The following is a 24,328-nucleotide window of genomic DNA, read 5'->3' as shown; positions in this document are numbered from 1 at the left end:
GATGGACATCAAGGCCTCAGCACTGGAGTGGGCAGAAATCCCTAAAATACAACTGCCCTTCAGAGACAGATCTTAGGAACAGGTTTGGGCTTTGAGAGACAACACCATGAAACGTGTCCAAGGCAGTCCGAGGTTAGAGACACTCGGCTTCTTGAAGACACAGCTGGCACCTGCCTTGTCTGCTAGAACATAATGTTCCTAGAGATAAGGACAATAAGTAACGGTACCTAAAAATAAATGTAGGGGAAATACAGCTCTATTGAAATGTCTAAGAGTGACTCAAGGACTATCACCAAAGAAAGTCAATTCACCAATAGTTTTTATAGGAAAAGTAGAAGTAGTTGCAGGAAACCATGATCCCAGTAACACAGGCCCCTGGCAGAACAAAGCCACTGGTAGCTCCGCCACGGCACCTGGCAATCAGTTGGTTCCTAAAAGCCAGTCCCCCGTCCCCATTTGTAAACACTGCCCTCCTCCACAGCCACTGAGTTTTCTAAGAGAAAAATGCTCGCAGAGCTGCCTATGGTTCTCTATACCATGGCTCACGGCCATCACTTTGCTGTCGCCTTCACACAGACAGGAAGGCCAGGCTCAGCTACCACTGGATGTTCCAGCACGAGGATACAGTGGGTGGTCCAGGGGCACCAGGCGGCTGAGATGGCAGCCCCAGGACTCCCCACCTGCAGCTCCTCCTCATCCCCAAGGCTCAGGGTGAGCTAGTCAGTTCACTCAAGTCCTTCAGGCAGGTCCCAAACTTCAGGGAGGAGGTCAGGCCACCGCACTCACAGTGTGCTTTATAGGACACAGACCACTCCATCTCGTGGTCCACTGAAGACGACAGGGTATCCAGGCAACAGCAGCAGCCACAGGGACTCTGAAGCCCCCATATGGTGCTGCCAGAGAACTGAAGGGTATTACAAAGGAACTCAAATCAATTTCTTCCACTCAGTAAGTTTGTCACACAGAGGTCATTTAACAATGCCACAACAACACTTCCATGAAGAGCCACGCTGCTCTGAGTCTCCTGGCCTTCACGCCACACCTCTGCTGTCACGAGCATTAGAAAACTATCTCAGCGTCAACTACCAGTTTCAACCCCAGCATTCCTCTACCTACAGTGCATGGAAGCAAAATGTCTACGTCCCTGCCCAACTGCCCCAAGTGAAGACAAACTACCAAACGACCAGCAGTCACTAAAGATTTGACAGTCTTTGAGAAGTTTAGAGAAATGAATGGGTTTGTTTTTTCTTTTTCTTTTTTGACTCTGTCCTGATGAGAGAGAGGGAGAGCAGGACGGAAAATGAGTTGTTCTGAAATAGGTCCTTCCCGTCTCACTTACGGGGAAGCAGAGCCAAGTGTGGGGAAGCTCTGTGCGCACGTGGACGGGACTGTCTCCTCTCAAATGGGGCCCCCGTCAGGATGGCCCCAGCACACCCCCAAGTAGTTACCTGGCTTTGCCCTAGTCAGCATCTCAACCTATTCACCAGTGGTGTCATCATCTGACTCAGCTCTTAGCAACAATACTTAGTCCTATATTTCCTTAGTCTGGTAATTCCCTTACGCGAAGGAAATCAAAAATATGCCATGTATAAATGAGACAGCCTCCCCAACATGAAATCTAATGCTGATGAGAAATGAATAGAAAGGCCGGGCGTGGTGGCTCACGCCTGTAATCCCAGCACTTAGGGAGGCCGAGGCGGGCAGATCACGAGATCAGGAGATAGAGATCATCCTGGCTACCATGGTGAAACCCCATCTCTACTAAAAATACAAAAAATTAGCCAGGCATGGCAGCGGGTGCCTGGAGTCCTAGCTACTCGGGAGGCTGAGGCAGGAGAATGGTGTGAACCCAGGAGGCGGAGCTTGCAGTGAGCCAAGATCGTGCCACTGCACTCCAGCCTGGGAGACAGAGCGAGACTCCATCTCAAAAAAAGAAAAAGAAGACAGGACTTTTTATTTCTGTGCAAATGAGTATTTCAGAAAAGTGCAGTCATATGGAGAATAACCACGGCTGTACAGAATATGCCAGAGATAGAAGAAGATGGGTCAGTAGAAAGACTGATGGATTCAAATCCAGTTTAGTCCTAGAGCCTTCTGATGCCCACCCTCTATTCTGACACAGTGGGCAGGATCCCGTGTCCACGTTAGAACGGGTGAGAGCCCACGGCTTCAGTGCAGGCTGGCGTGCAGTGCCATCACTCACCTGTGCCATTGGCCAAGCCACTGTGGCCTGAGTTCTTGACGGGCTGGCGGTGCCGGCTCCGAGCACCTGGGCTTTGCTCGCCGGTTGCTGGGGTTGTTCTGGCTGCAGCACCTGAATGTCTGTGCGTCCTGGGGGTTCAAAGTAGAAAGCAGAGAGACATAAGTCACTGAAAAGGACAGAAGTGTTTCCTGCCTAAGTCATCATATTCCCTTCTCCTGCCATTTATTGGAAACAAGACCTTTAATAGCCCCTCTAGTTTTGGACTCAACAGAAGCTGGTTCCAAGCAGAGAGACCCAGGGAAGTTTCCTTTTTGGTAAAAGCTCAGAAGGTAACTTTGTGTAAACTTTTCCACTTCAAGTAAATAAATCCAGAGTGAATTGCCCCTGCATCTGAAATAATTGGCAAAATATCCTGTGACCATCACATTATTTTTATTGGGCTCAAATGTTACAAATAAACAAGAATCACTGACAGGCTCAGATGAAAATTTCCCCCCTTAGGCAAGAAGAGCTTTTATCCAAAGCAATTTTCTCTATAGCTAGAAAGATAATTCCCTTGGCAATAAAAGTCAAGGGGCATTAAACAACGTTTAGTCAATGCGTATGGTGACGCTTTTTGTTGTTGTCGCTCACTTGTTAGTTTGTTTAGAGACAGGGTCACACTCTGCTGGAGTGGTGCGATCATAGCTCATTGCAGCCTCAAACTCCTGGGCTCAAGTGATCCTCCCACCTTAGCCTCCTCAGGAGCTGGACTACAGGCGCACAGCACCACGCCTGGCTCATTTTTTTTATTTTTGGGGAGATGGGGTCTTGCTGTGTTGCCAAGGCTAGTCTCGAACTCCTGAGCTCAAACGATCCTCCCACCTCAGCCTCCCAAAATGCTGGGATTACAGGTATAAGCCACTGTGCCTGGCCTAGATAGGTTTTATGTAGAAAAGAGGACTCAACAATCCATCCAAATAAATGAGAAGCAATACAGAAATGGACCCAATCACAAAGAAAACTATGGGATTTAGCAGCAGAAAACCTATCAGGCATCTTCAGAGAACACAAGGCAACAGGCAGCATGCGCTCTCAAGTTCTTTCTGTAGCTTGACTTTGCCCACTCAGTGAAAATGTCTAAGCCTCCCTGTCCTTCGGTTCATCTGTTTCACCAAAGGAGGCTCTTCTACTACTTAGTAAGCATCTACTACTTTGCAACTGTGAGATGGTTCAAATACCATCCAGTGAAGATAAGATCACCCCTCTCCAGGCAGAGAAACAGAGGCCCAGAGACAATTTGTACCATGCAACACGGGGTGATAAGACTACTCTCACCAATAAAGGTGGTTGGGCACAGTGGCTCATGCCTGTTATCCCAACACTTTGGGACGCCAAGGCAGGAGGATCACTTGAGCCCAGGAGTTTGAGACCAGCCTGGGCAACATAATGAGACCCTGCCTCTACAAAAAATAAACAAAATTAGCTGCACTACTGGTGCATGCCTGTAGTCCCAGGTACTCAGGAGGCTGAAGTAGGAGGATCATTTGAGCCCAGAAGGTAGAGGTTTCAGGGAGCTAAGATCACATCACTGTACTCCAGCCTGGGTGACAGAGTGAATGAGAGTGTCTCAAAAAAAAAAAAAAAAAGTCAATAAATAAATAAAGGTAATAATAATGGCTATAGAAGTATGTAATATTCACTGACTCTAACATTATGTTCCAGGTACTGTGTGTGCTATGCACGTTACATATATTTTCTCATTTAACATGGGAACCCTAAAGGTAGGTTACTATTATCATCCCCACTTTACAGATAAGCAAACAGACACAGAGAAGCTCTGCAGAAAGTAAGCCAAAGGATGCAAAGATTCATATCCAGGCAGTTTAACGTGAAGAGCTCAGGCTCTTAAGTCAGAAGATGGGACAGGAAGCCTGAACTCAAGCTGAATTCCTCTTGGGCTATTTTTTTGCTGGTCATTTGGACAATGGTGAAATTAAGAGCTATAATAGAAAGTTCCCACTGGGAGGATCCACCCCCAGCAGAACAACCCTGCTGTGAGTGTTTGGTCCAGCGTGTTGGGATGGTCAACAGGAGGCTCCTTGAGGGATATGAACCACCCTCACCAACTACCTTCTCTAAAGTAAGAAACAGAATTTGACAAGATGAACATAAACCAAAATCTTAACGGTCATTATATTTGGATATTGGGAATACAGAAGCCCTTTTGTGCTCTTCTAGATTTTTCCAGCTTCCTTCATTGAGCTTGTATACTTGTGAGTAAGGAAAAAAACATGAATTTTTGGCTGGGTGCAGTGGCTCACACCTGTAATCCTAACGCTTTGGGAGGCTGAGATGGGATGATGACTTGAGCCCAGGAGTTTGAGACCAGCCTGGGCAACACAGGGAGACCTCATCTCTACCAAAAATTTTAAAAAATTAGCCAGGTGTGGTGGCATGCCCCTGTGGTCCCAGGTACTTGGGAGGCCAAGGCAGGAGGATCACTTCAGCCTGAGAGCGTGGCAAAAGAGTGAGACTTTGTTTCAAAAAAAAAAAAATTTCTTTTTAAGTTTTTCTTGCCCCCAACCCCCAACAAAAAAAAAAAAAAAAAAAAAAGGAGAAAAATGGAGAAACGTAGCAAACTCTGGAGTCCCTCATACCTAAACACTGCGTGGCAATAGAGACAGCGCACGACAGAGCTGTGGAAATACAGACTCAATGTGGACTCTCTTTTTCCATCTTAACTTTTTCCTTGAGCTAATTTCATAAATCAAAAGCTGTTGGCTGGACGCAGTGGCTCATGCCTGTAATCCCAGCACTTTGGGAGGCCAAGGCAGGTCCATCACCTGAGGTCAGGAGTTCGAGACCAGCCTGGCCGACATAGCAAAACCTCATCTTTACTAAAAATACAAAACTAGCCAGGTGTGGTGGTACGCACCTATAATCCCAGCTACTCCAGAGGCTGAGGCAGGAGAATCACTTAGAATCTGGGAGGTGGAGGTTGCAGTGAGCCGAGATCATGCCACTGCACTCCAGCCTGGGCAACACAGAGGGAGACTCTGTCTCAACAACAACAAAAAAGCTGTCAACCACACCTCAGTCAAAGATGAGTATTTCAAAGTTCCCACTTCATGGGAAGAAATGTTCACCGTAAGCATTTTACCACAGCTCCTCCTCAAAAGTGGAACGAGCACAAATGAGTTCCAAAGGGAAAGGCAGGCAGCCCTCAGCAAGCTGGTGTGTGTGTGCACGCGTGTGTGCGTGTATACTTGTGTGTGTGTGTATGTCCATGTGTGTGCGTGTGTGTGCATATGTGTACGTGTTGAGGGCAGAGAGCTTGAGAGAGAAAAATTGGTTAATAGAAGCTTTGTTTATGCCAAGGAACCCTTTACTAGGACAAAAAGCCTCTCTGATTTGGAACTTATAGCCCCCAGGAGCAAGCTGGACCCCTCAGGGAGCTGCAGGACCTGCAAAAAGTACACTGTCAGCCCCTCAGACGAACCTGCCCATGATCAATTCCAGCCCTGGGTTCCTTGTCCCTCTGCAGAGCAGCTGGGCATGACAACAGGGTGGGTCCCATTACTCCCTGGCCCCGCCCTCCCTTCCCAGAAAGGGCATGTGGTCAGCGTGGAGAGAGAATACTTTCAGAAACACTTAACCACTAATGATAGCGGCTTACCCTGAATGATGGGCAGGGCAGGGCGGGATCAGCCCTAAGCTAGGGGCAGCTGGGACCACTTTGCATGAACTGCTGCCTCCCCGCCCGTGGCCAGCCACCACCCCCCAACACACACGCACGCCACATCCCCTCTCCCCAGATTCCCTCCTTGCCCTAAATCTGGAGTTACTAGTTTTGGGCTCTTGTGTTACCTTAAAAATAAGACACTTAAAGGAAGAGAAGGCCTCAACATCTGAGGCGACTCCTCTCTTTGGCAGTTTCCTCTCTTGGAGAACTCAGTCAACCCATAAAAGATGGGATCACATCATGATGAAAAGCTGGCCCAGAGGCTGAAACCACACATCGTGGACCAAAATAGCACCCAGACAAATGCCGGGTGATAGCTGAGACAGCCGAGCTCGGCTCTGCCCATGGCTTCAACCTTGGTCTGATTCCCCTTACCATTTAGGGGGAGGGGAGGAGTTATATAGCCCCCAAGGCAGGCAGAAAGCAGTTAGAACAGCCGTGCCAGTCAGGCCAAACTCCACAAATGGTTTTAAGTCAACTCATTATAGAAATTCAGCTCTCTTTGTAGCACACCCTTCTCAGGAGGCGGTGTGTCCTCACCCAAGGTCTTCTCTCAAGAACTGAGGCCTCCTGAAGGCAGGCCAGTCACAACCAGGACCCATGCTCCCCAAAGCAGTTCTGATGCAGATGAGGTCCCCAGGACAAGGCTGCTCACTGACACTTGGCATTTAAGCTTTGACGGTCATAGCTCTGGCCTCCATCCTCAGCTACACCCTGACAGTCAGAGCCTTGGGTGTCATGGGACATCTGGCCTCGCCCTTCATGAGGGCTGCAGAATTGTACTCAGTCATCCTTTCCTGAGTGTTAGGCCCCGTTCTAGAGACAAAACAGAGTCCCTGACCTCAAGGAGCTTCCACCTTAGTGGAAATGCTGTGATGTGTAATTCTGCTCAGACACAGATTTCCATCACAGCACACAATGCTGCTTTGGGGAAGCCACCTGCTGGTGAGTGAGCCTGGCTGACCACGTGACAGTGTCACCTCAGTGCAGCCTTGTTGACCATTGTCACTTATGCAACGGTTCATGTGAAGTAATTAAATAAAGCAGGACTTTGTTTATTTGTTTGTTTGTTTTTTAAAAGCCTTAGCCAGGTGCAGTGGCTCATGCCTATAATCCCAGCACTTCAGGAGGCTGAGGCAGGTGGACCACCTGAGGTCAGGAGTTCAAGACTAGCCTGGCCAACATGGCAAAACCCCATCTCTACTAAAAACAGAAAAAATTAGCTGGGCATGGTGGCGCATGTCTATAGACACTCGGGAGGCTGAGGCAGAAGAATCACTTGAACCCGGGAGGCAGAGGTTGCAGTGAGCCAAGATTGCACCACTGCATTCCAGCCTGCACGACAGAGCGAGACTCTGTCTCAAAAAATAAAAAATAAAAACAGAACTGAAAGCAAGACCTCAGGAGAGATATTTGCACACACAGGTAGACAACAGCATGATTCACAATAGCCAAGAGGTAGAAGCAACCCACCCTCAACGAATGGATAAAGTATGGTGTATGCACACATGAGTATTACTCAACCTTAAAAAGGGAGGAAATTTTGACACAGGCTACAACACGGATGAACCTCAAGGACACTACGCTAAGTGAAAGAAGCCAGCGGTAAAAAGAAGAATCCTGTGTGGGTCCATTTAAATGGTACCTGGAGTAGTCAAACTAACTGAGTGAGAAAGCGGGATGATGGTTGCAAGGAGCTAGGGAGAGGGGGAAATAGGGAAGAAATTTGTAGAAAGCAAAAATATCTATTAAAATGAGGCTAGGTGCAGTGGCTCATGCCTGTAATCCCAGCATTTGAGGAGGCTGAAGCAGGAGGATCAATTGAGACTGGCCCAGGCAACGTAGGAAGACTCTGTCTCCATAAATAAATAAATAAATAAATAAATAAATAAAATGTGAAACATTTTTTTTAAAAGCATTTTGTGGCGTCATCAAAAATTTTAAACTCCTGCTCTTCTAAAGACACTGTCCAAAAAAATGAAAAGACACTCCATAATACTGAGAAATAATAATACAATCCTAAGCCCCTCAACCAACTGAATGGACCCCCCTCTTGGCCAAGAGGACCCCAGAGAAACCTTGAAAACCTTAATTCTCAGCCATGACGAGATGCAAGGTCAGACATACCTCGTTACACCCCCTCCTTCCTAGCCATCATGAGTCTTTCTTTCCTCAGTGTTAAACAAAAATCAACCCTCTCAAACGACTTGTTCACTGCTGATTTCAACCAGCAGCCTCATGCTGCCTTCCCTTTTGTGGTTTCCACACAGCAACTGACCAGCATTCCTTCCTGATAAGAGGCCACTGACCACGGTGTAGTTCTGGCCAGGCCACGGAGGCTGTGCACTGAGTATCTTCCCATCCTCTGCTTCACCTTCTGACGGACAGGGCCTAACCATAATACATTTAAATATTAAGCGTCCACCCCAAAGGGCAACAAGGGACACAAGTAACAAACGTGTTAGTTTATGATGCACACATGTGTGTCCCCTTGGTAAATATTTATAGCTTCTCCTATAACCTGATAAATATGTAAACTTAGCCAACCAGTTTAGCGTAAATTACTGTCTCATCCTTCCCTCCCTTGAAGTGCCTGCTTTTTGGTTTCAGGCGGAGGCTCCACTTCCTGCCTGCAGGTTATGGTATCCCCCTTTAGAAATGAAGCTCTCTCTTCTAAATTTATGGAGTTTGTGATTTTTATGGTTGATAATATATATTTGATAAAGGAATTTTATCCAGAATTGAGAGAGAACTCTTAAAATTCAGCAATCAGAAAACAACCCCAATATTTTTTAAATAATCAAAAGATTTGAGGCTGGGTGTGGTGGCTCATGCCTGAAATCCCAGCACTTTGGGAGGCTGAGGCAGGCGGATCACCTGAGGTCGGGAATTCAAGACCAGCCTGAGCAACATGGCAAAACCCTGTCTCTACAAAAACACAAAAATTTGCTAGGTATGGTGGCAAGCGCCTATAGTCCCAGCTACTTGGAAGGCTAAGGCAGGAGGATGGCTTGAGCTTGGGGAGGTTACAGTGAGCCGAGATCACACCAGTGCACTCCAACCTAGGCGACAGAGCCAAACTCCAACTGAAAAAAAAGATTCGAACAGACACATCACCAAAGAAGAGCTACAGAGGGCAAATAAGCACAAAAAAGATGCTCAACATCATAAGTTCTTCAGGAGGTGCAAATTAAAACTACAATGAGATATCATTACATATGTATTAGGACAGACAAAGGTTTTTTAGGTCAGACGCGGTGGCTCACGCCTGTAATCTCAACACTTTGGGAGGCCAAGGCAGGCGGATCGCTTGAAGTCAGGAGTTTGAGACCAGCCTGGCCAACATGGTGAAATCCCTTCTCTATTAAAAATCAAGCCATTGCACTCCAGCCTGGCCGACAGAGCCAGACTCTGTCTCAAAAAAAAAAAAAAAAAAAAAAATACAAAATTTAGGCATAGTGGCTGGCACCTGTAATCCCAGCTACTCAGGAGGCTGAGGCAGGAGAATCACTTGAACCTGGGAGGCCAAAGTGGTAGTGAGCCAAGATTGTGCCACTGTCTCTCACAACAAAAAGAATGGACAGAGTTTTTGTACAACTTACAGTAACAAGTCCGGCCGGGCGCGGTGGCTCACGCCTGTAATCCCAGCGCTTTGGGAGGCCGAGGCGGGCGGATCACAAGGTCAGGAGATCAAGACCACGGTGAAACCCCGTCTCTACTAAAAATACAAAAAATTAGCCGGGCGCGGTTGTGGGCGCCTGTAGTCCCAGCTACTCGGGAGGCTGAGGCAGGAGAATGGCGTGAACCCGGGAGGCGGAGCTTGCAGTGAGCCGAGATCGGGCCACTGCACTCCAGCCTGGGCGACAGAGCGAGACTCCGTCTCAAAAAAAAAAAAAAAAAACAAGTCCGGGTTAGGATGCAAAGTAATTGGAATTCTCATACATTGATGGCGGGAACACAGCCACTTTGTAAACTGTTTGGCAGTTTCTTATAAAGTTTTTTTTTTTTTTTTTGAGACGGAGTCTCGCTCTGTCGCCCAGGCTGGAGTGCAGTGGTGCTATCTCGGCTCACTGCAAGCTCCGCCTCCCGGGTTCCTGCTATTCTCCTGCCTCAGCCTCCTGAGTAGCTGGGACTACAGGCGCCCGCCACCTCGCCCGGCTAATTTTTTTGTATTTTTAGTAGAGACGGGGTTTCACCGTGTTAGCCAGGATGGTCTCGATCTCCTGACCTCGTGATCCGCCCGTCTCGGCCTCCCAAAGTGCTAGGATTACAGGCTTGAGCCACCGCGCCCGGCCATAAAGTTAAATATATACTCATCATGCAAACTGACAATCCCGCTCCTAAGTACTTTTTAAAATTATTATTTTCAGACAAGGTCTCGCTCTGTCACCCAGGCTGGAGTGCAGTGGCGTGATCATGGCTCACTGCAGCCTCCTGGGCTCCCGCGATCCTCCCACCCCATCCTCCCAGGTAGCTGGGATCACAGGTGGGTGCCACCATGCCTAGCTAATTTTTGCATTTTTGGTAGAGAAGGGGTTTCACCACGTTGCCCAGGCTGATCTTGAACTCGTGAGATCAAGCAATCCACCCTCCTTGGCCTCCTGAAGTGCTGGGATTGTAAGTGTGAACCACCGCACCCGGCCTCTCCTAGGTATTTACCCATGAGAAATGAAAACATGTTTGCACAAAAGCCTGTATGCAAATGCTCATAGATGCTTTGTTTGTAATCACCAAATACTGTAGGCAACTCCAAGTCCTTCAACTGGTGAATGAATAGACCAACTGTAGTACACATAGTGGAATAAATTCAATGCATAAAAGGAATGAAGTGCGGTACATGTGGTAACAGAGGTGAGTCACAACCGCATTATGCTAAGTAAAAGACACCGAAGGCTACACAGTGTACATTTCCATTTTTAAGATATTCAAGAAGAGATCAAACTTAGAGAAAGAAAACAGATCCATGCTTGCCAGCAGTGAGGGGTAGAAGGAGGAGCTAGCTACAAAGGGGCACTGGGGAACTTTCTGGGGTGATGAAACTTTCTGAATCTTTTTTGTTTTTTTTTGAGACGGAGTTTCACTCTTTCACCCAGGCTGGAGTGAAGTGGCACAATCTCGGCTCACTACAACCTCTGCCCCCCAGGTTCAAGCGATTCTCCTGCCTCGGCCTCCCTTGTGGCTGGGATTAAAGGCGCCTGCCACCATGCCCAGCTAATGTTTGTGTTTTTAGTAGAGACAGGTTTTCACCATGTTGGCCAGGCTGGTCTTGAAGTCTGACCTCAGGACTTCACCCGCCTCGGCCTCTCAAAGTGCAAGTATTACAGGCATGAGCCCACAGGCCCAGCCTTTCTGTATCTTGATTACGATAGTGGCTACCTGGCTGTATGCTTTTGTCAAAAGTTACAGAACTATACACTAGTAAGGGTGGATTTTACTATTTGTAAATTATACCTTAGTAAAATAATAATTTTTAAAAGCCATTGGTGGAGAAAATATACAAGTAAGCAAAAGGTGTAGAAAGCAGGTATGGCGTGAGGATATGCTCCAAAAAACAGCAAGAATGTGGATGGGAATGTGATTCAGGAAAAATTCAAGACCCTACAAACATTTCTGGATTAATACATGTAGGGATTCTATATAGACTAGGGACACATCTCTCCCGAATGTTGAGAATTCATAGCTAGGCTGGGGGTGGCGGCTTACACCTGTAATCCAGCACTTTGGGAGGCCAAGTGTGGAGGACTGCTTGAGCCCAAGAGTGCAAACGCAGCCTGGCAACATAGGAAGACCTCATTTCCATAAAAAGTTGCTTTAACTTAGCCAGGTATAGTGGCAAGTGCCTGTGATCCCAGCTATGCGGGGAGGCTGAGGTGGGATGATCAGTTGAGCCCGGGAGGTCGAGGATGCAGTGAGCTGTGATCACACCACTGCACTCTCTCCTGGGCAATAGAGCGAGAGATCCTGTCTCTAAAAAAAAAAAAAAAAAAAAAAAAAAAAAAAAGGAATTCATGGCTGGCTGGATACCAGGTTCTAAGCATACTTTTCTATCTTGGTAAAAGAGGCCCAGAATATGAAAGGGAGGTTCACTGACCCCAGATTCAGGCCCACTGATACTCAAGTTCAGCAAAAGAGAAGTTTCAAGGTATAAAAACTGATTATTAGCCAGGCATGGTGGCTCATGCCTGTAATTCCAGCACTTGGGAAGGCCGAGGTGGATCACCTGAGGTCAGGAGTTCGAGACCAGCCTGGGGAATGGAGGTTGCAGTGAGCTGAGATCCTGCTGCTGCACTTCAGCCTAGGTGACACAGCAAGACTCTATCTCAAAAAAACAAAACAAGGGCCAGGCGCGGTGGCTCACGCCTGTAATCCCAGCACTTTGGGAGGCGGAGGTGAGTGGATCACCTGAGGTCGGGAGTTCGAGACCAGCCTGACCAACATGGAGAAACCCTGTCTCTACTAAAAATACAAGATTATCCAGGCATAGTGATGAATGCTTGTAATCCCAGCTACTCAGGAGGCTGAGGCAGGAGAATCGCTTGAACCCTGGAGGCTGAGGTTGCGGTGAACCGAGATCACACCATTGCACTCCAGCCTGGGCAACAAGGGCGAAACTCTGTCTCAAAACAAACAAACAAAACAAAACAACCTGATTATTGATTTTCCTTCTATAAAACAGCCACAAAAAGTAAAATTGCCTAATAAAACTCTTCTCACATTCCAATCCGGGTGAGCGGTATTTGCCTAGGATTACTAGAACCAAGAGGGCTCCCCACCTCACGTCTGTCCTTCCTCTGAGCACACTCTTAACTGGTCATTGTCTTTTAATAGCTGCATGGAAAAAAAAATTCAGTGGAGCTGGGCCAGTTTCCAGTGAGACAGAACCAGAAAGAAACAGGCACTTAAAATAGAAGCATGAAAAAATAAAAAAAAAAAAGGAAGCCGTAATGGGAAAAGAAACAGTGTCCACCACCCTGAGAAGCACCAATAAATAAACCTACTCCCACCTGCACCCCCCTCAATTCTTCCTCCCCACTCAAATGTGGATTAGAAAAAAAAAAAATGGAGAAGGTGGGTAAAAGGAGAAGCGAACCAGGAAAGGCACAATTAGAGTTAAAATCGGCCCCTTCCAGTCGTTGCAAAGGCAATTTACGGCTCCATTCCACACCCTACTCTGGACTGCCAGCCTCACAAATGACAGGGAAGGTAAAAATAAAACCGCTGCCAAGTCCATTCTAAATTACTGAAAGACTTCCAGAAGACAAACGATTTCCTTTTGCTCACCCTAGAGAACAGAGCAACCTTCTCAAAGGTGGCAATTTTATTAGACTAAAAAAACTCACCTTGAGAGAGAATGTACAGTCAATGGTGACTTGTCCAATCTACTTCCAGGCTGTATGCTGGGCTTAGCTGAGAAGAGTGCGCAAACGCCCTCTCAAACTTGAAAGACAGCTAGAGAGTTCAGAGGGGAAGTGTTCACCTGCTCAACGCGGCCATCGATGGCTTGAGGTACCCTGAACAGAGACAGCAGCCTGTGATTTGTCCTATGACCTGACATCCCCTGACCCTGAATTACGAGTGCATAGGACACTGTCGCCGCTTAGGAGATGAGCATCCCAGCCCATCAACCTCCACTGCGCACAGGAGGAATCTCCATGGGGCTGGCCCCCAAGGAATGCAGAGCACAACCTGTCCAGGTGAGCCAGAAAAGCGTCTTCACTTTCTTGCTATCGGCATCAATCCCTGTTTGAATCTGGCCCACTCACTGCCTCCTTTTACTAGCTCCAGACCAGAAAGGACGACACAGGACCTTGAATGAATGGGGGACTACAGTATATTAGAGTGTTCTTCCTTTTCTCTTTTTTTTTTTTTTTTAATAGAGATAGAATCTTGCTATGTTGTCCTGGATGGTCTCAAACTCCTGGCCTCAAGCAATCCTCTGGCCTCGGCCTCCCAAAGTGTTGGGATTAGACGCATGAGCTGGGTACAGCATTATTTCTAAGTGTTCTGACATGACAAATCACAAGGCAGGAATTCAGCAGGAGGGAGGCAGGATCCAAAAAGAATATGTTCAATGGACATTCCTCAAAATACCTCTCTAGACCCCTACCAAGGGGCAGTCAGACCCTTTGCTGATCTCCTTGCCAGGCATACTCTTCCTGGACTTTCCACCCAGGTGGCCAAACTCCTAGGCCAAATCTCGGTCTAAATGTCACTCATCTCCCAGGCTACAGTAAATTTCCTTTCACTCTCTCATAACATCCTAATCATTCCCTTTATGGCACTGCTGTGTGTCATTACATATTCATGAGGGCAGGGACCAAGTCTTGTTTTGTGAACCTCTGGAGACTTGGCACCTAGTGCGTGCCTGGCCCACAGTAGGCATTCAGGAAATATTTGTTGAATGAAGGAAAGATGCAAGCTGTCAGGTTCAAAATCACTCTTGGGCCTGTAATCTCCAGTACTTTGCATATTCTTTCCAGTCCAGTCACTCATCACCTCCCCAACCCCTTTAAAAAATGGAATCGGACCACCACACCTGGCTAATTTTTTGATATTTTTTTTTATAGCAATGGGGGTCTCGAACTCCTGAGGTGAAGTGATCCCCCCACCTCGGCCTCCCAAAGTGCTGGGATCACAGGTGTGAGCCGCCATGGCTGGCCCATTTGAGAGAGTCTTTCTACTGTGGGGAGAATTTCTAAAATGACCTCCCTCCCACTCTAGCCCCCCTCCGATGCCTAAAACCTGTGAATATGACAAGGTGCCACACCCTTGAGTATGTCGTCATGTACCACAATGGACCTTAAGAAAGGGGATCATCCGAGGGGTCACCCAGTCTAATTAGCATCACATCACCTCCTGAAAACAGAGCGCCTTCTCCAGCAGGTGGCAGGAGAGAAAATCAGATTCAAATCACAGGGACATCCGACACTCCTTTCCTGGCTTGAAGGTAGAGGGGGCACCATGAGAAGCAATGCAGGGGATCGGTGGGTGGGAAGCTTAAGGAGTTGAGGGAGACCCCCAATGATGGTCAGCAAGGAATAGGCACCTCAGTCCTACAACTGCAAGTAATTAAATTCAGCTAAGGACCCCTGAATAACTTTTTTTTTCTTTTGCTCTTTTTTGAGACAGGGTCTCCCTCTGTTGCCCAGGCTGGAGTGCAGTGGTGCAATCACTGCATCCTTGACCCCCCTGGGCTCAAGTGATCCTCCTGCCTCAGCCTCCTGAGTAGCTGGGATGACAGGCGTGTGCCACCATGCCTAGCTAATTTCTGTATTTTTTGAGATGGGATTTGGCTATGTTGCTCAGGCTGGTCTCAAACTCCTGGACTCAAGCCACCTGCCCGCCTCAGTCTGCCAAAGTGCTGGAATTACGGGCGTGAGCCACTGTGCCTGGCCCTGAATGACCTTTGATGCGAATTCTTCCCCAGTGTATGCAGATAAGAATGCTGTTCTACCAGAGCCTTGATTTTGGCCTTGTAAGACCCTGAAGGCAAAAGTCAGCCGTGCGATCCTGGACTTACGACCTACAGAACTGTGAGCTAATAAACGGTGTTGTTTTAAGCCCTGAGTTTGTGGTGATTTGTTACACAGCAATAGAAAATGAATGCAAATAAATGACAACTCAATTTCCACGGTAGAAGATGGAACTCTCAAATACATGTATGGCTAGGGAACAGCCTTGACCCAGTTCTTGCTGGTCTAGTTCAGAAGCCCTCATACGGTTATGACATCACTCTGTGGGATCCATCTCGAAGGAGCAGCATTCCAGTGATCCTAATGTCCTCAAGACACACATTCCTAAGATTCAACAATCACTTGGGAATTTGAACACCTAGACATAAATGAGATATTACCTATTCTTAGAGGGTAACATTCTTTTCTGGTAGAGTTGAAGTACACAGACTTTACACCTTCTTTTCCCAGACAAGACTTATTTATGTGTCAATTCTTCTCTGATTCCAATATTAACCTTAAAAGCTGCAAGGATTTGAAAAGAACAGGCCGTGAAAAGCATTCAACACAGAAATACCAATCATGAAGAAACAAACAGACGAAGCCACAAAGACTGCGCAGGCAGTGGGACCCCAGCACGCTCTTGGTGGTTCACCTTGCAAGCACAAGGCGGTTCTGATAAAGAGCACCCCCTCTTCTCTGTGGTCCTCAAATTATGGCATCTCAGGAGTCAGGGTGCCAGGGAATGTGAACCAGCAGCAGGACCCACCCAGAAGTTCTGGCGAATGAAGAGCAGGAACACGAGACTCTTTCAGCTCAGCAAATATTTATTGAGCTGCTACTACGTGTAGTGAGGCACTATTCTAGGTCCTGCTGGGGACACCAAGATGAATGAGGCACACAGAGCCGTGGCCTGGTGTTTGGGTGAAAGCTTCAGCACCACTTCCCCCAAGCCCCCTCCTCCCCCAAAAAACAACAACCCAGGTAGAAGAAATAACTCCTCGGAAGTCTCCAATTCATCATTCTTTTTCTAAGTGTAAAGAAAAATGTATGACTTTACTTAAAAGGAAACTTTTTTTTTTTTACTGGTTCTAAAGGTAAAATTTCAAAGAAAAGCAACAAAACCAACTGGGCCCTAATCCCCCATTCTCCACTACAAAATAATGAGTATCTGCACCACGTCCTACTCTAAGTTTTCACTAATTTCATTATATTTTCTTTGTGTCATTTTGTCATTACAGAGTTGTCCTGTTAGGCTGGATGCGATGGCTTACGCCTATAATCCCAACACTTTGGGAGGCTGAGGAAAAAGGATCCAAGACCAGCCTAGGCAACACAGGAAGACCCTGTCACTACAAAAAAAACAATTTTCAATTAGCCAGGCATGGTGGCACACACCTGTAGTCTCAGCTACCTGGGAGAATGAGGTGGGAGGATCACTTGAGACTGGGAGGTCGAGGCTGCGTGAGCTGTGATGGTGCCACTGCACTCCAGCCTGGGTGACAGAGTGAAACCCTGTCTCAAAAAAAGAAAAAAAAGACTTGACCTTCAAAGGTCATTTGAAAACACAAAACACACAAAGTAGACCCAACATATAGACATGCTGTATATAAAACTCAGCATAAGACCAAACAGAAAATCTTCAGGCCATGAGCCAATCAATGAGCTCTTGTTCTCTTCACACCACTGGATGCAGAATTTCAACACTCCATTATCAAATAATCAGGGAGCCAAAGATACCTTCAACCCATCAAGACTTTTCTTGAAAAGGCATACCAAACACAGGCTTAAAATGGAAAGTAACGCCAGGCGTGGTGGCTCACTCCTGTAATCCCAGCACTTTGGGAGGCTGAGGCAGGTGGATCACGAGGTCAGGAGATTGAGACCATCCTGGCCAACATGGTGATGGAACACGCCCAGCTAATTTTTGTATTTTTAGTAGAGATGGGGTTTCACCATGTTGGCCAGGATGGTCTCGATCTCCTGACCTCGTGATCTGCCCGCCTCAGCCTCCCAAAGTGCTGGGATTACAGGTGTGAGCCACTGCACCTAGCCACCAAATGGGTTTTTTAATGATTTTTAAAATTAAGGTATAATTTACATAGAGTAAAATTTACCCTTTCTAAGGGTACAGTTTGGCAAGTTTTACCAAATGTTTATAGTGATGTTACCATCACCACAATGGAGACACAGAACATTCCCATTGCTCCCAAAACTTCCTTGTGCCCTTTTGCGGTCAATCCTTCCTCCAATGCCCCGACATCTTCAGACTGGATTTCTGTCCCTAGAATTTTGCCTTTTTCAGGATGTTATATAAATGGAATCATACATAACTTAAGCTTCTATGTCTGGCTTCTTAAGCTTAGCCTAATACTTTTAAGAGTCATTCACATTGTTAGGTTAATTTTTATTTGTCAGACCAAATAAATATACTTTTTTTTTTTTTTTTTTTTTTTTTTGAGACGGAGTCTTGCTCTGCCGCCCAGGCTGGAGTGCAGTAGCATGATCTCGGCTCACTGCAAGCTCCGCCCCCCTGGGTTCACACCATTCTCCTGCCTCAGCCTCCCGAGTAGCTGGGACTACAGGCACCCGCCACCTCGCCCGGCTAATTTTCTTGTATTTTTAGTAGAGACGGGGTTTCACCATGTTAGCCAGGATGGTCTCGATCTCCTGACCTCGTGATCCGCCCGTCTCAGCCTCCCAAAGTGCTGGAATTACAGGCTTGAGCCACCGCGCCCGGCCTCAATATACATATTTTTTAGGGATGGGAGTCTTGTTATGTTGCCCAGGCTAGACTCGAACTCCTGGACTCAAGCAATCCTCCCAGCTCAGCCTCCCCAGTGGCTGGGACTATAGGCACATACCACTGTGCCTGGCTTCAGACCAAATAAATTTTAAGAGAAAAAGCACTAAAAAAAAGAATGACAAGATAAGGACAAAAAGTTCGATTCATCAGTAAGACGTATGTCAAATTGTACTCTAGATTCAATGAAATAACCTTGAAATACATAAAGCAGAAATTCATCAGAATGATCTGGCGCTACCCTTTACCACTGCCATCTCTTCCTGTGACTCCACTTCCCCTTCCTCTCCAGTGGGACTGGCCTCTCCACTGTTCCCTCAATTCCAAAGGCACATTCCTAACTGAAGGCCTTCCCAACAGCCATTCTTCTGCCCAAACACTCTTTCCCCAGATATCCTCATGGTTACATTCCTTGCCTCCTTCAAATCTTTGCTTAAAAGTCACCTTCTCAACAACACGTCTCTTGACTGCCCTATTTAATACTGCAACCGGCTCTTCTATGATACATTTACATATATTTTTTGCATGAATCAAACTCATTTTTTAAGTAATAAAAATCAATAAAACCAAGGGAAAAAAGGAACATTCTGGGATTCTGCATTATTATAGAAACCAAGGCACAAAATGTTTCTAGAGAGGACTAGTCCACGATGTTAAATTGGCAGACAGGTCAGGGGGGCTTTGGTGACTGTCATTGCAGCAGAATGATAGAGGCAGAGGGCAGACTGAAGTGAACTAAAAAATACTTAAGAAATAAGGATGGCAGACCCCAAGAATATTGAGACAAATACCTCCACTATATTTTTAATAAGTTAAGGGTGAAGAAAAACTTCATGAAACCCAGTACATGTGAAGCAGAATATAAATTCTAGATTTTAGTTCTGTTACTATATTTATCTAAAACAAAATGAAAAGCCGGCTGGGCTCAGCTGCTCACGCCTGTAATCCCAGTAGTTTGGAAGGCCAAGGCTGGTGGATTGCTTGAGTTCAGAGTTCAAGACTAGCCTGGACAACATGAGGAGACCTTATCTCTCCAAAAGAATTTTAAAAATTAGCCTACCATGGTGGTGCACACCTATAGTCCCAGCTATTTGGGAGGCTGAGGCAGGAGGATCACTTGAGCCTTGGAGGTTGAGGCTGCAGTGGGCCGTGATTGCACCACTGCACTCCAGCCTGGATGACAGTACAAGACTCCGTCTCAAAATTTTAAAGAAGAAAAGAGGCCAGGAGTGGTGGCCCACACTTGCAATCCCAGCACTTTGGGAGGCCAAGGCGGCCAGATCACCTGAGGTCAGGAGTTCGAGACCAGCCTGACCAAACTGGCGAAACCTTGCCTCTACGAAAAATACAAAAATTATCCAGGCGTGGTGGCAGGTGCCTGTAGTCACAGCTACCCAGGAGGCTGAGGCAAAAGAATCGCTTGAACCCAGAAGGCAGAGGTTGCAGTGAGCCAAGATCGTGCCACTGCACTCCAGCCTGGGCAACAGAGCAATATTTCATCTCAAAAATAAACAAACTTAAAAAAAGAAAAGCCTACATACAGAATTGATTCGACGTTTGAAACGAGTCGTTCTATTTAGGCTATTTAAATGCCATCAGAAAGGCAGTCACTAAACCAAACCCCAAATCACCACCTCCACAGACCTTGGCGCTTTAAAAGGAGCCATCCAGTTCCAACAGAATCCGAAAGGAAAAGTCGAACCTCATCTCATCAAACCACAGCCACAAACACCAAGGCTGAAGCACCCCTCTTTCCCTGCCATCCACGTCTGTCCAAAGCATTTGCAGCCAGTAGTTCTGTTCCAGTCTTCCATCAGCACGTGGCCAAGCTGCCAAGCTCTCATGACTAGAAAGTCATTTCTCCAAGACCCATACTCTTTTTATTAGCTTCTCTCTAAACTTTTCTCCTTTCAGTCATGATTTTCTAGGACCAAGAAGTCGTAGAATCCAGATACAGATCTGGTTCAAGTAGAACTAGCACTCACATGCCCTGAATTGTGGCGGCCCTTATTGTGCCCCTGTGGTTCACTGTCAGGAATACAATGTTTTGCTCTGTGTCTCTTCAGTTAGGTTTTCATTTCTCCTCCTATGGGTGCACTTTCAGAGAAATGACTCTGTCCCGGAGCCAGGCAGTACCAACGTTTCATAAAGTCTGATGAACACCAAAGCCAACCATCATGGCGGATGTGGTTTTGAAGTGACATCTTCATTAGCTCCCCACCTCTTGCATCTCTTGTCTTCATGAATGACAGCACAGTAGAGGAATCTGGGAGTCCCCCCACGCTCACCTTGTCTCATTAGCCAGCCATGCAGTCCTGCTTAATTACACCTCCTAGGTATTTCTCTTGTCTCCTCTCTATTCGCTACTGCCCAAGACTAGTCATCAATTGCAACCTCACCAGTTCCTTCAAGAGTCCTCTTCATCAGTCCCTGAGTCTTGTCTCAGCCCCACTGTGTCAGACGTTCCCACCCTCTTCTATCCTATATGCCCACCCTGACTCATTGCGGGGCCTAGAAGACTTCCAGACCCTCCTGCAGATAGTCTCTGGGTGTGATTTAGGTTGCACCAATGAGAAGTTCTTGCAGGAAAGTTGGAAAGCAGAAGGAAGGCAGAAGCCATTTGTCCTATGGTGGTGGTGACTGGCAGGGGCTCCAGCAGACTCCATGTCTCATCGCCTGGACACCCGCTTCATACATGTAAAGTGGTCACAAGGGCGCAGCAATTTCTTGGCATGTGAACTGGAGCTGCAAGCCTGTAAGCCTGAAACCAAAGACCTCAGGAAGACCCCTCACTCCTATTGCACCAGCCCATCCAGTGACTTTTATAAGCATCTAATTCCCCATATTAAATCCTTTTTCTGCTTAAAATACCTAGAGTGGTTTCTGTTTCCTGCAATGAACCCCAACTGATACAGTTCTGAATTCATCCATTAGACTACTTTCCTGAATAATTCACTGCAGAAATAGCATTACCATACCCTTAGCTCAAAATCCACTGGTTCCCTGTCTCCAAAAAATAAAATCTACAGTCCTCAGTAAAACACAAAAGGCCCTTTGTGAACTGCTCTTGCCTTCAAACCATCTCCTACAGCAGGGACTGGCAAACTTTCTGCAAAGAGCCAAATCATAAATGTTTTAGGTTTTGCTGACCATATGATCTCTGTTCTAACTACTTAACATGCCATCGTAGCATGAAAGTAGCCACAGACAATATGAAAATAAGTGAGTACGGCCATATAAAAATAAAATTGTATTTCCCAAAACAGATGGTAAAGAGAATGAGAAGACAAGCCGCAGACTGGGAGAAAATATTGGCAAAATATATATCTGATAAAGAACTGCCATCCAAAATATACAAAAAATGCTTAAACTCAACAATAAGAAAATGAACAACCAGATTTTTAAAATGGGCAAAGGACCTGAACAGACACCCTGCCAAAGAAGATATACAGATGGAATATAAGCATATGAAACGACTCTCCATATCATAGGCCGGGCAAAGTGGCTCATGCCTGTAATCCCAGCACTCTGGGAGGCCGAGATGGGCGGATCACCTGAGGTCAAGAGTTCAAGACCAACCTGGCCAACATGGTGAAACCCAGTTTCTACTTTAAAATACAAAAAAATTAGCTGGGCATGGTGGCAGGTGCCTGTAATCCCAGCTACTCAGGAGGCTGAGGCAGGAGAATCACTTGAACCCGGGAGGTGGAGGGTGCAGGCAGCCGAGATTGCACCATTGTACTCAGCCCGGACAACAGAGTGAGGCTCTGTCTCAAAAAAAAAAAAAAAAAAAAAGACTCTACACATCATATATCATCCAGGAAGTGCAAATTAAAGTGAGATATCACTAGATACCCATTAGAATAGCCAAAATCCAGAAAACGGACCACATCAAACACTGGTGAAGATGTGGAGCAACAGGAACTCTCACTCATTGCTGGTGGCAATGCAAACTGGTGCAGTCGTTCTGGAAAACACTTTAGCAGTTTCTTACAAAACTAAGCATACTCTTACCATATGACCCAGCAATCATGTTTCTTTGTATTTACGCAAGTGAGTTAAAAACTTTGTTTTGTTTTGTTTGAGATAGAGTCTCGCTGCTCTGTCGCCAAGGTGGAATGCAGTGGCACGATCTCAGCTCACTGCAACCTCCACCTCCCAGATTCAAGCTATCCTCCTGCCTCAGCCTCCCGAGTAGCTGGGACTACAGGAGCACACCACCACGCCCAGCTAATTTTTTTTGTATTTTTACTAGAGACGGGGTTTCACCATATTGACCAGGATGGTCTGGATCTCTTGACCTTGCGATTTGCCCGCCTCGGCCTCCCAAAGTGCTAGGACTACAGGCGTGAGCCACAGTGGCCAACCGAGTTGAAAACTTTTATCTGCACAAAAACCTGCACATTGATGTTTATGGCAGCTTTATTATTCATCATTGCCAAAACCTAGAAGCAACCAAGATGTCCTTCAGTAAATGAATGAATAAACTGTGAAGGAGGAATGTAAAAGTGAATGGATAAACTGTGGTACATGCAGACAATGAAATATTATTCCGTACTCAAAAAATCAAGCCATGAGAAGACGTGAAAGAAATGTAAATCTCAATTACTAAGTGAAAAAAGCCAATCTGACAAGGCTATATACTCTATGAGCCAACTATATGACATTCTGGAAATGACAAAGCTATGCAGACAATAAAAAAATCAGTGGTTACAAGGGGCTGGGGACAGGAGGGAGAGGTGAATAGACGAAGCACAGGGGAGTGAAACTACTCTGTATGACACAGTAATGGTGGATACATGTCAGTGCCAAAGCACGTGGATCACTTGAGTCCAAGAGTTCAAGACCAGCCTGGCCAACATGGCGAAACCCCATCTCTACTAAAAACACACAAAAAAATTAGCTGGGCATGGTGATGCATGCTTGTAATCCCAGCTACTCAGGAGGCTGAGGCATGAGACACTTGAACCTGGGAGGCAGAGGTTGCAGTAAGCTGAGATCGCGCCACTGCACTCCAGCCAGTTGAATGACAGAGCAAGACTCTGTCCAAAAGAAAAAAATTAAAGAGTGAACCCTAACATAAATTATGGACTTTGAGTGACAATGATGCGTCAATGTAGGCTCATCATTCTAACAAATGTACCACTCTGGTGGGGGATGCTGACAGTGGGGAAGAGGGTATGTATGTTTGGGGTAACCTAAAAGTGCTCTAAAAAAAAAAATCACAGCAGATTTCACCCAGCAAAAACAAACAAACAAGCAAGAACACCAACAAAAAAGCAGGTGGCAGGCTGGATTTGACCTGCAAACTCTAGTTTTCTATGTTATCATCCCTAATATCTTACACGTCAACATTACTAAATGACTTTTGTTTCCTCAAATATGTCAAGTTATCTTACTCCTCCTTGCCTTCACTCATGCTGTACCCTCTGCTTGCAGTGACATCCCTGACCCCCACTTCGTTGGTCAGGCAAACTCCTTCAAAATACAGTTCAAGTGTGGGAGGTCTTCCCCAAATCCCCCGGGCAGATCTAGGTAATGTCCCACTACATTCTTCTTGCATGTGTATATACCATCACCATGGATCCATCACACTAGACTCTAAGTGTCATCCATGCATCTGTCTCCTACTAGAGACACTCCCTGATGTCAGGGACCCTGACTTTTCATCTTTTAATCACCACGACCTAGCTCAGAGCCTTGCATTCATGTATATCAAATGAATATTACCTTCAACAGCAGAGATTTGTCTTCCTTACTCCTAGTTTATAACCAGTTTCCTGGTGCACACCACATCTGGCGTTATAAACATCTCTCTAGGCTCATACAGAATAAATGTCAAATAAATACCTATTCAATAAATAAATGTATGATAAGGTACCGTGTATCATTTTAATTGATGCAAAATTAATAAACCAATGTATAAATGAATTTGTAATTAATCTCCATGATTTTTTTTTTTTTTTTTTTTTTTTGAGACGGATTCTCGCTCTGTCGCCCAGGCTGGAGTGCAGTGGCCAGATCTCAGCTCACTACAAGCTCCGCCTCCCGGGTTTACGCCATTCTCCTGCCTCAGCCTCCCGAGTAGCTGGGACTACAGGCGCCCGCCACCTCGCCTGGCTGGGTTTTTGTACTTTTTAGTAGAG

The 24,328-nt window shown here is 46.3% G+C and overlaps 1 protein-coding gene and 2 long non-coding RNA genes across 13 annotated transcripts in view; 1 reads left to right on the top strand and 2 right to left on the bottom strand.

The window, feature by feature from the left end:
* WWP2 (WW domain containing E3 ubiquitin protein ligase 2) overlaps positions 1-24,328 on the bottom strand; it is a 184,180-nt gene that overhangs the window by 69,109 nt on the left and 90,743 nt on the right. For all 11 annotated transcript variants that reach the window (XR_013410879.1, XR_013410880.1, NM_001267601.2 and 8 more), the window contains 1 exon segment: positions 2,204-2,331. Coding sequence is in view for 5 of the 11 variants with exons in the window: in NM_001267601.2 (NP_001254530.1) it covers positions 2,204-2,331 (128 nt within the window). In the remaining 6 variants the exon portion in view is untranslated.
* On the top strand, positions 13,483-15,487 carry LOC144337708 (uncharacterized). Its single transcript, XR_013411141.1, has 2 exons — positions 13,483-13,621; positions 15,355-15,487. It is a non-coding gene; the product is annotated as an uncharacterized LOC144337708 (long non-coding RNA).
* LOC144337701 (uncharacterized) lies at positions 13,777-21,983 on the bottom strand. Its single transcript, XR_013411134.1, has 2 exons — positions 19,503-21,983; positions 13,777-15,234 (listed from the first exon to the last, which is right to left on the bottom strand). It is a non-coding gene; the product is annotated as an uncharacterized LOC144337701 (long non-coding RNA).

This window comes from Macaca mulatta, chromosome 20 (genome assembly GCF_049350105.2).
Source record: "Macaca mulatta isolate MMU2019108-1 chromosome 20, T2T-MMU8v2.0, whole genome shotgun sequence".
In the NCBI taxonomy this organism is placed as follows: Eukaryota; Metazoa; Chordata; class Mammalia; order Primates; family Cercopithecidae; genus Macaca; species Macaca mulatta.
This window is presented reverse-complemented; position numbering and strand designations above follow the sequence as displayed.